The 13,421-nt window shown below is 37.3% G+C and overlaps 1 protein-coding gene across 2 annotated transcripts in view; it reads left to right on the forward strand.

Annotated features, from left to right (window-relative positions):
• Positions 1 to 13,421, forward strand: part of LOC119530077 (cytochrome P450 4V2) — a 44,738-nt gene that overhangs the window by 5,046 nt on the left and 26,271 nt on the right. For both annotated transcript variants that reach the window (XM_037831191.1, XM_037831190.1), the window contains exons 2-6: positions 5,296 to 5,408; positions 8,174 to 8,259; positions 9,079 to 9,269; positions 9,665 to 9,734; positions 13,052 to 13,178. In XM_037831191.1, coding sequence (XP_037687119.1) covers positions 5,296 to 5,408; positions 8,174 to 8,259; positions 9,079 to 9,269; positions 9,665 to 9,734; positions 13,052 to 13,178 — 587 coding nt within the window. The remainder of the gene's footprint in view (positions 1 to 5,295; positions 5,409 to 8,173; positions 8,260 to 9,078; positions 9,270 to 9,664; positions 9,735 to 13,051; positions 13,179 to 13,421) is intronic.

The following is a 13,421-nucleotide window of genomic DNA, read 5'->3' on the forward strand; positions in this document are numbered from 1 at the left end:
GGGCTCTAAAGTTATGGACTTTTTTCCAATATTAAAGAGAATGTAGGGTCAAACCAATTATTTACGTGTATGTGTGTCTGTGTATGTGTTCCTCGCCAACTCAATGAAATATTTTTTTTATCTTCTTCCAGCTTCCTTCCTACTTTCCAGTGTTAAGAAAAACAAAACTACCTTTTTCTTTTCCAAATTTTGTTTATTTTGAATAATAAATAACTTTTATAAAATAAATAACTTTTATAAGAGTTGCAAAATTAACACAGAGTTCACATACACCTTTCACCCCACTTTCTCTGATAACATTTAATACCATGATACAATTATGAAAATTAGAAAATTAATATTTTTTAAATGACCTTAACTAAACTAAGCCTTTATACGAATTTCACAGCTTTTCCCACTAATGTCCTTTTCCTGTTGTGTGACTCAGTCTAAGACCATACACTGAGTTTAGCTGTTATATTCGCTTGGTCTTCTCCAATCTGTGCTAATGCCCCAGGCTTTCCTTGTCTTTTGTGGCCTTGATATTTTTGTCGAGTTATGATGTTTTCTCACAATTAGGTTGAGGTTTTGCATTTTGGGCAAGAATTCCATGGAAGTGATGTGTTCTACTCAGCACAGCACATCAGAGGGAACATGTTGACACTATGTTAGTATTGGTGATGCTAACCTAGATTGCTTGATTAAAGGGGTGTCTGTCAGGTTTTTTCACTCCAAAATTACTATTTTTCCTTTGTGTTTTGTAAATATCTTAAGAGATACTTGGAGGCCATGCAAATATTCTGTTCTCCTCAAACTTTAACATCTGTTGATTTTTAGTGACAACTGATAGATCTTATTGGCAGCAGTTATTAGTGTGGTGCTTACTTAACATTGGTTTTCTATTTGCTTCATTTCTTCTGTATTCATTAATTGGAACACTTCTTTAAGGAATCTATGATCCTGCATGCTTGTATATGTGTGGATGTATACATACTACCATACTAGTATGGTCTTATATATTTATTTCATGCTATGGGTTATCATCCGACAGTATCCTTATTTATTATGTTGCTGAAATTGTTCCAGTTTTGGCCACTGGGAGCTTTTTCAGGTTGGCTCCTTATCCCTTCAGTATGGTCCCATCCTTCCTTGAATACTTCTTGAATTTCTGGCACCATGAGATAGTCTACTCATCTTGTATTTTTCCTCCCTCAGTCATGAAATACACTTTTCAAAGGAGACTTGGTTCATTTTATTGGAGAACAGTATTTAGAAACTGAGATCTGGCTGCTAGGTGTGTTCATTGCTACTGGAGTGTAATTGCATACACACACACACACACACACACACACACACATACACACTAATCCATGAATACAGAGGTATCTATATTTATTTCTGAATTGATCTCCTTGTAACTATAGGCAAAAGTATAACATTTCCAATTTATACAGAACTCTTTAAAATAGATCAAAACTCTTTTGAAAAATGGAAAAAAAGACAAGAAAAGACATTTCACAAAATAGATATAAAAATGGCCCTTGAACATAGAAGGCAAATTTGATACAACCTTCTGGAGAGGAATTTGGTAAAACCTAACAAAACCGCATATGCACCTGCCTTTTGACCAAAAATCCCACTTCTAAGAATCTACTCTATAGATGCATCTCCAACAGTATGAAAATACATATTACTGTTGCAGCACTGCTTGTACTTGTAAAATGTTGGAAACCATTTAATGCCCATACATGTGAGAGTGGTTGAATAAATCATGATACATTCACAAAGTGAAGCACTGTTTAGCTGTAGAAAAAGCATAGGGAAAAGGTCTATGAAAGTATTTGAAGTGAACTCCAGGATATGCTAAGTCAAAACAGCAAAGTGCAGTACTATCGCCATATAAGAAAGAAGGGTATCTAAGACTGTATTAATCAGGGTTCTCCAGAGAAATGGAACTGATAGTTTTTCTGTATCTCTCTCTCTCTCTCTCTCTCTCTCTCTCTCTACCTATATTTATATCTATCTATCTATCTAGTATAGGAGTTGGTTCAAGGGATCATGGAGATTGTTAAGTCTAAATTCCGTAGAGCAGGTCAAAGGTTGGAAACACCGATTGAGGGTGATTCTGAAATACAGCACGTCCACAATTTATAAGGCAGGCTGCAAGCTGGAAACTCTGATGAGGGTGAAGTTGAATTCCCCAGAAGAAGCTGGCTGGCTGAAGGAGAGGCAGAACTTCTTCTTTCTGACTTCTGAAATTCCCTCCCTTTTAAGACCTCCAGTTGATTAGATGAGGAGAATCCCCACATTGCTGAGAGCAGTCTCCTTTGTTGATTATAGATGAAATCATCTGTAGAAGCAATCAACCAATTGTAAATGCAAATTTACCTATGAGATACCCTCACAATAACAATGCTTGACCAAACAACTGGACACCATAATTTAGCCAAATTTGTACATGAACTTAACCATCACAATGACTGTATACATTTATCTGCTCATTTGTGCAAAGGAAATTCATGAAGGGCAGATCAGTAAATAGATTTGTTACATTCAGGGGGTGTGTGGGAAAGCGGTGGAAAGAAGTGTTGCGTTGTTTTGCCAGTAATGATGTTTCATATACCCTCGAATTAAATAAATATTTAAAGTCAACCAGGCTGTGGGGAGAACTCAGTAAGGAATCCAGACTGTAATAAATGGGCCTAACTTTATTACAAACAAAAAACGACAACATATATGGAAGATATGGTGAAGAAAACAAAAGACCTAACCCATGCACCTTTGCAAAATAGTACTTTGACTCTATACTGTAAGGCTAAGGATAAAAAAAATTAAAATATGCACAAATTCTGTAGTTAGTAAATCTGTTTCTGACTTAAGTGTGGGTTAGCAATTCTGAAACTATTTTATGTGTATGTTGGGATTTATAAGCAAATATATTGTAGATGATGGGAACCAGGTTTTCCACTGTCAGAAAAAGAAGTCACAAATAAGGAAAGGGAGATGGCTAGAAGGGCCCTCTGATTGGAATCAGAGGTATCAGTATGAACCCTCATACTTTTTAATATTAAGCCTCATCCCTGCCTTTGGTTCTACCATTGGTTTGTATTCCCTTAGTCAGTTTCTTTCTTGTATCTTCTTCAATTTTCCTGCCCATGTTTCCCAGCTCTCTCTACTGGAGCCAGGATAAGTTTGGTGCCAAACAGTCTTCATTGCCAGTGCTGGCTTTGTTCTTACTAGCTGGTGTGCTTGAACTGGTTATGTAACTCATCAGGTAGTTTTCTCATCTTTAAAATAGTGTCATTCTCCCAGGGGTGTAAATCTCCCTGGAAACACGGGATATGACTCCCGGGGATGAATCTGGACCTGGCTTCGTGGGATTGAGAACGTCTTGACCAAAAGGGGGATGCAGAATGAAATGAAATAAAGCTTCAGTGGCTGAGAGATTCCAAATGGAGTCAAGAGGTCACTCTGGTGGGCACTCTTACACAGAATATGGATAACCCTTTTTAGGTTTTAATGCATTGGAATAGCTAGAAGTAAATACCTGAAACTATCAAACTGCAACCCAGTACCCTTGACTCCTGAAGACGATTGTATAACAATGTAAATTACAAGGAGTGACAGTGTGATTGTGAAAGCCTTGTGGATTGCACTCCCTTTATCCAGTGTTTGGATGTAAGAGTAGAAAAATGGGGATAAAAAACTAAATGAAAAATAGGGTGGGGGGTGTGACTTGGGTGTTCTTCTTTACTTTTATTTTTTATTCTTATTTTCACTTTTTCTGGTACAAGGAAAATGTTCAAAAAATAGATTGGGGTGATGAATGCACAACTATATGATGGTACTGTGAACAATTGTACACTTTGGATGATTGTATGGTATGTGATATATCTCAATAAAATTAAATTAAGAATAGTGTCATAGGATTATTTTGAGGATTAAGTGATGAAATGCATGTAGAGCACCTAGTATATCACCTATGCATATGTAGTATCCAATAAATATTAGACCATGGAGATAATTGTTATTTCTGTATGCTTGCAACAATGATCAGCTGGATCTTGGCTATGGAAAAATTATCCTTCCTTTAATACTAGCAACTCCTGATGCTTAGAATCCCATTGGAAAGTTTTTAAAATGTTATATTAAGATGAATTATCTTCTCTAATTTGCTACTAGTCTGCCCAATACTTGCCTGCCCTTGTGTGTGGGCCCTAGAGGAATTATATGCCCAGAGGACAAAGCAAAGTAGTAGAGAAAGCAAAGGCAGACCTTAATACACAACGGGGATGCTGAGCTCAGTCAGACCCTGTGGAGCCCAAAGGTTGTTTCTACCTAAGTAGGTAGGCCCATGGCCCAGAACATAAGGGAGTCAACAGACTTTTAGCAAGCTCACTGTGCAGAAATGGTGGGAAAAAATACACAGCAAATGTGTTTACAAATGTGATGAGTATTTCACAGGACAAATACAGGAAGTTATGGGAGGTTTTATTACCAGAAAGCTGGCTTGAAGTGTCAGGGGAGATTTCCCTGGGGAAATCAGATTTAAGACGACCCTTGAAGGATAAGTAACTTATTAGGCTAAAAGCAGGAAGAGTAGAGTTTGCTACTGACCCTGAGAAACCTGCAGTGTCCCTGAGACAGATGTAGAAGTTGGGAGAGTTGAAGAATCAGGGGCAGGAAAGGTGATGCTGACTGCAAGGGAAGCATGTGCTAAGACAGGAGAGGTAGGCAGGGCTCACGACATGACACGGAGCTCACGAAAGATAAGCCCTGAAAACAAGAAAGTGCCATAACGTATTAGAAGTAACATGATGGAAAGCTGCGTGGGGTTCAGCGTGGGTGCAGAGAAAGGAGTGATGTCGGGAGGACTTACAGGAGCTGAACCGAGCCAAGATTTAAAAATCATTTGGTGTCTGTCAAGTGGGCCACGAGGAACAGGTATTTCCTTCCTCAAAATGGCAGCGTGGGGTAAAGTCCAGAGAAATTAAGCATCCCCAGGGGTTCCTGGGAAATGCATGCAATTCAGAGGCTCGTGACTTAGCACTGTGGCCTCCTTAAAATCATCCTACATTTGTCCTTTCGCAGTTAACCAGGTTGTCTAATTTGTGTCGTCTCACTTAGTCCCCATAATTAAATCATTAATTGTTTGATAGGATAGTAAGGTTAACCTTTAAGATATGAGAAACCTGGGAAAGATTACGACTTGCCCAAAGTAAGAGTATTTAAAAGAATGATAAAGGTGCACAAAAAGGAATTTATTATAAAATTCTTCCTTGATTGAATTTAAAGTTAAGTATTTTTTTCTTCCAGAATTTTTTCAGCAGATAATACAGTACACTGAAGAATTCCGACACTTGCCACTGCTGAAACTGTGGGTTGGGACAGTGCCATTGGTGGTCATTTATCATGCAGAAAATGTGGAGGTGGGTTTGTGGTAAAGATAAGCAACATTTCATTGGATATTTGATGATGTGAGAACCTCATCAGAATGAATATAATAACTGTGTCCTTTTGTTTAGTTGAATTCAGTTCATAGAGCATTCCATGAAATATTTTAGCTATGTAAGTGTCATTTCATTCTTTCCGGATGTAGTCTACATTTTGAGGATTTAACACTCTCCAGATGCCTGGGCACGCTTATTATCAGGTGCCAATATATTTGTTTTCCTTTTTGAAAAATTTGCTGAATAATATAGTTTATAGAACCATAAACAGATTGTTCTACAAGGTAAACACATGTTGTCTGCTAGGTACTGTTTTACGGTTCCAAAAACGTAAGACTAGTCTTCCGTGGCATCACAGTTTATCCATTATAAATGTATCATTTGAAATTAATTTTGCCTAAAACAGAATACTAATCTGATACTGATAGGGTAGATATATTGCTAATCTATGCTATTGAGATTACTCCTCAAAAATATTGCATATTGACTCCCAGGGGTATAAATCTCCCTGGCAATGTGGTGGGACATGACTTCTGGGCATGAGCCTGGACCCGTCATTGTGGGATTGAGAAAATCTTCTTGACCAAAAGGGGGAAGCAAAATGAAACAAAATGAAGTTTCAGTGACTGAGAGATTTCAAATGAAGTCGAGAGGTTATTCTGGAGGTTATTCTTATGTATTATATAGATATCCCTTTTTAGTTCTTAGTGTATTGGAGTAGCTCGAAGGAAATACCTGAAACTGTTGAACTGCAACCCAGTAGCCTTGACTCTTGAAGACAATTGTATATCTATATAGGTTACATGATGTGACCATGTGATTGTGAAAACCTTGTGGCTCCCACTCCCTTTATACAGTGTATGGGCAGATGAGTAGAAAAATGGGGGCAAAAACTAAAAGAAAATAGGGTGGGATGGGGGTGATGGAATGCTTTGTGTGTTCTTTTTTACTTTTATTTTTATTCTTATTTTAATTTTTTTTAGAGTAAGGAAAATGTTCCAAAATTCATTGTGGTGATGAATACACAACTATATGATGGTACTGTGAACAGCTGATTGTACACTGTAGATGATTGTATGCTATATGAATATATCTCAATAAAATGGAATCTAAAAGACAAGCAAAAAAAAGAGCAGTCAGTAATCTCCTTTGTTTCTTCCAAAATTTCAAATAAATATTCTTACAATAAAAACATTTCCTATCTTACATTAGGAAACATTTTAGTGTTATGAAATATATTTTTAATATATAACTTGCATATTTTTCTCAACTCTGAGAAAACCTGCATTTTTAAGATTACAGTGACTTGAAAATATTCTTGAAATGTGAATTGGAATATTAGAAAATTGAGAAAGAGAAAACATTCTCTGTCCTCTTCCTCTTCTTTATATAAGCAGGTTTTCCTTGGAAGAAACACTTCTTATTTGAATTATTTTGACACTGGGGAAATTATCTTGTGGTATGATGAAAAAAGTTTTGGCTCAGGTCATTAAAATGGGATAAAAGAGATTCTCCTAGGGAATAGTGCTGGGCATATCTTTCTTAGTTATTGGATTATTTTGTTATTCTTAGTTATTTTGTTATTGTGAAAATATTGGAGTTTCTCTTGTACCACATCCTGGATCAGAATAGTTAATGATGGGATGAGGCATGGGATTTCAGCTCCTGCTGACATAGTAGGTTTGGTATATGTGGATAGAGATCTGTCTAGACTAGGGGACTTGAATAAGACGCCTGAGAGAATTCCATGATCGGTGCTAGACACTGGTTCCTTTTCCTACTTCATTTTGACTCCAAGTGATCCCAACAAACCTGTTGGGGATTGAGTCATGTCCCCACAAAAGCATGTTCAGTTCCCAACCCCTGGCCCTGTGGGTATGAACCCATTTGTAAATAGGACCTTTGAAGGTGCTGTTGGTTCAGGCGCCCACACTGAACGAGCGTGGGCCCTTATCCGATATGACTGAAATCCTTATAAGCAAAGGAAATTGGACACAGAGGAGAAGCCATGGGAAACAGCCAGAGGCTGGAAATTAAAGGAACCCAGAAGACAAAGGAGAAAATGCTATCATCTGCATTGCCATGTAACAGAAAATCCAAGGAACCCCAAAGATTTCAGGCCAGCCAGAAGATACCTTTCCTGGGATGAGGCAAGGCTTAGAGCCTCTGAAACCATGAGCCAATAAACTTCTGTTGTTTAAGCCAACCCATTGTACATATTTGTTTTAGTAGTCAGGAAACCAAGAAGACTCCCATGGCTTTCAGTGTTCCCTGTATGCACATGACACTCAAAAATGTCCAACTCAGGCCTTTACTCTGAGCCTCAAACCCACTTTTGTGCCATGACAACTTGAATGCTTCAAAGTCAATGTATTTGAACATGAACCTGTGATTTCCTTCCCCCCTAGATGTGGTTATTCTCCATATTCACTTCCATCTCCTTTTCCTTTCCTCAGCCAATGACCCTACTTGGTTCCTAGTGCATGGCAGAAACCTGGGAGTCATCTTCAATATTTTTCTTTCTCTTATCTCCGTTTACTCCAGACTGAATCACAATTATGTATTCAAAAACTTGAATTTCTTTTAGATGCAAAAATGAAAATGAATCACAGATAAAATTAATTCTTAAAGCTTGTTATGATAATGTGGCCTTAAAAAGTAGTTGTCTTTTAGCCAGGTATTCTTATAATTGAGGTTATTTCGATGTCTACATATCTCTCAAATATTTTTTTTCTGTTTCTAAGGTAATTTTAAGTAGTTCAAAGCAAATTGACAAGTCCTCCATGTACCAGTTCTTAGAACCATGGCTTGGCTTAGGACTTCTTACAAGGTATGCAAGGGCAAATTTGTAAAGCTGTCTCTTGGAAACAGATATTTCATTGCGTAACTTGGTATTTCAGGAGTTGACACGGGTAGTTTACTTGCAGCAAGACTTTGTTGTCAGGAAGTAGGGGAAAGGCTGGAAGGAGAGCCCTGACTAACAGAAACCAAGGCATATGGTAGTCTCCAGCCATGGTATTCCATAATGATTATCACCACTGTTCCTGGAAGAATTAGGAAGTCCTGATGTATGAGTGGAGTGAAGTGAAGGAGGATTGGAAACAGGGAAATCTTGGGAATACAAGCAAAAAGGTGCCGGCAACAAAGATGCATAATGAGCACAGTGAGCTCAGTCCCTGAGCTGGCATCTAGAACTAGGACTCCATCTTCTGAGAGAGGGCCTAGGAGGAGAAAGACAGGACCTTTGTAGGGACTTTGAAGAACTCAAACTCAGTAGAGAGCAAAGTGGAATCATGGAGCATGTGGGTCATTAGAGGACTAAGGTATTGATAGAGGGGAGAAAACAGTTCTTGTTTTTAGAGACTCGAATTCTTAAATGTCAGTTGTTATGAAGGCTATTTTAAATATTAGTAATAGAGAACAATGTCTAAAATATCCACATTCTATAACTATTTTAACTATTTATGACTATTATATGGGTTTTTTGTTTGTTTTGTTTTGTTTTGTTTTTTTGTCATTCTGACCAAAGCATTTGAGAAGCTATAGATTAAGCTGTTTCAGGAGAAGTTTGTTGATTTGACTATATTTATGCTTTGTTTGTTTTGGATGTTGGTTCTCTTTTATCTGTAACCATGTATTGTATTTCTAGCACTGGAGAAAAATGGCGCAACCGGAGAAAAATGTTAACACCTACCTTCCATTTTACAATTCTGGAAGATTTCTTAGATGTCATGAATGAACAAGCAACTATATTGGTTAAAAAGCTTGAAAAACATGTTAACCAAGAAGCATTTAACTCCTTTTTTTATGTTGCTCTTTGTGCCTTGGATATAATCTGTGGTAAGTCTCACTGCTTTTTTTCTAAAGTTATGGTATAGAATGAAATGTCCCAATGGAAGAAAACACTCCATTGATAAGGCAAATGAGAGGGTGGGAAAGCATGGCAATCTTCAGCGTGGTTCCGCTGCTACATTAGCTAATCAAGAAGCAGCGGCCCCTCCTGAGGGTGAGACCAGAGCAGTCACAGAGCCAAAGTGCCAGGAAGTTCAAAGAGAAGAAGAAACAGGAAGGTGAAGCAGAAGATCCTAGAAAAGAGGAGAAAAGGGGAAAGAACAGTTCTAAAATATATAAAAACAGAACAGGATTTATGTCTTTTTAAAAGTGTTTCCCACTATAAAATTAACACTGGGTGATGTGCACAAATCAAATGATTGTCTTTCACACCTATTTTATAGAAACAGCTATGGGGAAGAACATCAATGCTCAAAATAATGGTGATTCTGAGTATGTCCGTGCAGTTTATAGGTAAATGGAGTCCTTTCAATTATTTTATAAATTGTTATTTATTTGGGCTTTAAAAAGTTATCACTAACAATTTTTGTTTGTATTGTAACTTTTTTATTGTTTCCAAATTAAACACTGTACTAAAAATTAACCTAATCATTTAAGCATGTATTTTTACAGAAGAATGGTTATGTAAATTATGGCATATCCAGATAATGCAGTAATTTAAAATAATGATTTTATAATATACTGAGCAATTACATTATCATGTAAATTATGATAGTGATAAAAGAAAGATATAAACAATTTGATATAATTGCTAACCATGATGTGTAAAACATTATTCACAGAAAAAGACTAGAAGATACTATATGAACGTGTCAATCACAGTTATTGTTTTGTGCATGTGCTTCTCTTTTTATTGTTTTTTGTTTTTATTATTCCTCATCCTACTTTCCCATATTTTCTATATTTAGCATGTTTTGTCTTTGTGATGGAAATAATCAATTCTACTTTAATATTATCTTGTAGTTACTCAGTTATCAAGAATAAGGGCTAGGATTTGATTCCATGTATCCTATCTTTAAGTCCCTCACTCATTTCACTTCATTTTAATACATACTTATCGAGCATCTTCAATATGCCAATCATTGCACAAGGCACTTACTAGTTATGTAGTGGTACAAAAATGAGACAGAATAACCTGGGAGACAGACATTGAATGAATAAATATAAACATAAATTGTGAAAATTGCTTAGAAACAAAAGATCTGGTTGAGAATTGGCATCTAACTGGTCCTAAAGGAGGAGATCCTGTAGAGAGGTCTTCCTACTCATCATAGGAAATGATGAGGAAGGTGCTGGGGACAGCCATGTGACAGACGTACATTTACTGAACACTTTCCCGTAGAAGAGAGCAGCTAGTTGTTTTCTCTTTCTCCAAGAGAGTGACCGAACCAAGCAAGTACTCTTTAAAAGAGGCAAATATCACCTGTATGTGTAGTACAGGAGGTCACGAACACTCACTGGAGAAACAGAAGCAGAGATCAGATGCCTATCTAGTAGGGATGTTTATAAAGGATTCTTCATTCCTCTAAAGACTTTTTAAACCTTCATTGGAGAAGGTAACAGCACATGCCTTCATGGCACTCTTAGTAACCTCTAAGCTTATTCATCATCATTCCCATATATTACCTTCATCGAAAATATTCCCCAACCCCACCTGTTTCCCTTGGTAACTATATTCTAGATTCTAACTTCATGAGTTTGCTTGTTCTAAGTATTTCATATCAGTGAGATGACACAACATTTTATTCTTTTGTGTCTGGCTTATTTCACTCACCATGATGTCTTCAAGGTTCATCCATTTTGTTGCATGTATCAGAACTTTACTCCTTTTCACACCTGAATAATAATCCATTGTGTGTATATACCACATTTGGTTTATCCATTCATCTGTTAATGGACACTTGAGTTGCTTCCCCCTTTTGGCAATTGTGAATAATGCCACTATAAACATCAGTGTGCAAATATCTGTTTGAGTCCCAGATTTCAGTTGTTTTGAGTATTTACCTAGCAGTGGGGTTGCCAGGTCATATGGTAATTCTATTCTATATTTAACTTTCTGAGGAACTGCCAAACTGTCTTCCAAAAGTGGAAGTAACCCAGATGTCCATCAGCTGATGAATGGATAAACAAAGTGTGATACATACATACAATGAAATACTGCTCAACCTTAAAAAGGAATGAAGTTCTGATGAATATCATGGGTGAAACTTGAAGAAATCACGTTGAATGAAATCATAAGGACAGAGATATTTTATGATTCCACTTATATGAAATAACTAGAATATGCAGATTCATACAGATGGGAAGTAGAGCACAGGATAACAGGGACATAGGGGAGGAGGGAGAATAGGGACTTAAGGCACAATGGGTGTAGGGTTTTGGTTTAGGGTGATGCGAAAGATTTGGTAATGAAAGGTGGTGAGGATAGTGCAACATTGTGAGTGTGACTAATCCCACTGGATGGTATCCTTGGAATTGCTTGAAATGGGAAAGTTCATGTTGTATTTATGTTCCTGCAATTAATCAAAAAGCAACTAAAGAGACCATAGCAATTAAATACCATACGTGATCCTGGACTAGATCTACTAATGGAGAAGAAAAGGCTCAAAAGGACATTGTGGGGGCATATGAAAAAATTGGAATATAGACTGTAAGCTTTATATCAATGTTAAGGTTTTTGAACTTGATAGCTGTGGTTAAGGTGGTTGCATCAGACAGCATCCTTTTCCTAAGGAAATTTATATGGAAGTATCATGTGTTTGCAGATCATGATGTATGCAACCTACTTTCAAATGTTTAAAAAATAAACAGGGTGGGGGGGGAGAGAGAGAGAGAGAGAGAGAGATTGAGAAACACGATGGTGTTCCAGTTTGCTGATGCTGCCTTTTTGCAAAACCCCAGAAATGGATTGGCTTTTATAAAGGGGGTTTATTTGGTTACAAAATTACAGTCTTAAGGCCATAAAGTGTCCAAGGTAAGTCGTCAACAATTGGGTACCTTCACTGGAGGATGGCCAGTGGTGTCTGGAAAACCTCTATTAGCTGGGAAGGCACGTAGCTGGTGACTGCTCCAAAGTTCTGGTTTCAAAATGGCTTTCTCCCATGATGTTCCTCTCTAGGCTGCAGTGCCTCAAAAATGTCACTCTTAGTTGCTCTTGGGGTGTTTGTCCTCTCTTAGCTTCTACGGAGCAAAAGTCTGCTTTCAAAGGCTGTCTCCAAAATGTTGCTCTATAATCTGCAGCTCCTCTCTCAGCTCTTGTGCATTCTTCAAAGTGTCCCTCTTGGCTGTAGCAAGCTTGCTCCTTCTGTCTGAGCTTTTATAGGGCTCCAGTGAACTAATCAAGGCCCATGCTGAATGGGTGGGGCCACACCTCCATGGAAATGATCTAATCAGAGTTATCACCTACAGTTGGATGGATCACATCTCCATGGAAACACTCAATGAAAGAATTACAATCCAGTCAACACTAATACATCTGCCCACACAAGATCGCATCAAAGATAATGGTGTTTTGGGGGACATAATACATTCAAACTGGCACAGATGGGTAGATGGATGGATCGAATGATATGGCAAATGTGGCACAATGTTAAAATTGGTGGATCTGGGTACCTGTGTGCTTTGAGGGATTATGCTGGCATTCTCTATATGGGTTTTGAATTGCTTTTGCAATTTTCATGTAAGTGAAATTATTTCAAAATTTAAAGTTTAAGGAACAAAGAAATATACACCTTTGTTGGAACAGCTAATGTGTTTTATCCTGTTTGTAGGATGAGTGACATAATACTTCAAAGAATGAAGTTGCCCTGGCTGTGGTTTGAACTTCCATACCTAATGTTTAAAGAAGGAAGGGAACACAAAAGGAGCCTTAAGATCCTACATACTTTTACCAACAATGTAAGTCCTTGATTTTTATGTTTTGTTAACACACCCAGCATACCTAATGTAGGACTGTGGAGCCTCTGCCTTATAAAATAGAAGTTGAATTGAAGTGGAGATAATGGACTTAAGTGAAAAATTTAAAAAACGTAAAGTATTTTCTCAACAGATATTAAGAGTTGGAAATATAATAATGATTAACATAGGCATATGCCCCAAGAGTTGGAAGTATAATAATGATTAACATAGGCATGCTTCCAA

This window comes from Choloepus didactylus, chromosome 3 (genome assembly GCF_015220235.1).
Source record: "Choloepus didactylus isolate mChoDid1 chromosome 3, mChoDid1.pri, whole genome shotgun sequence".
NCBI classification, from domain to species: Eukaryota; Metazoa; Chordata; class Mammalia; order Pilosa; family Megalonychidae; genus Choloepus; species Choloepus didactylus.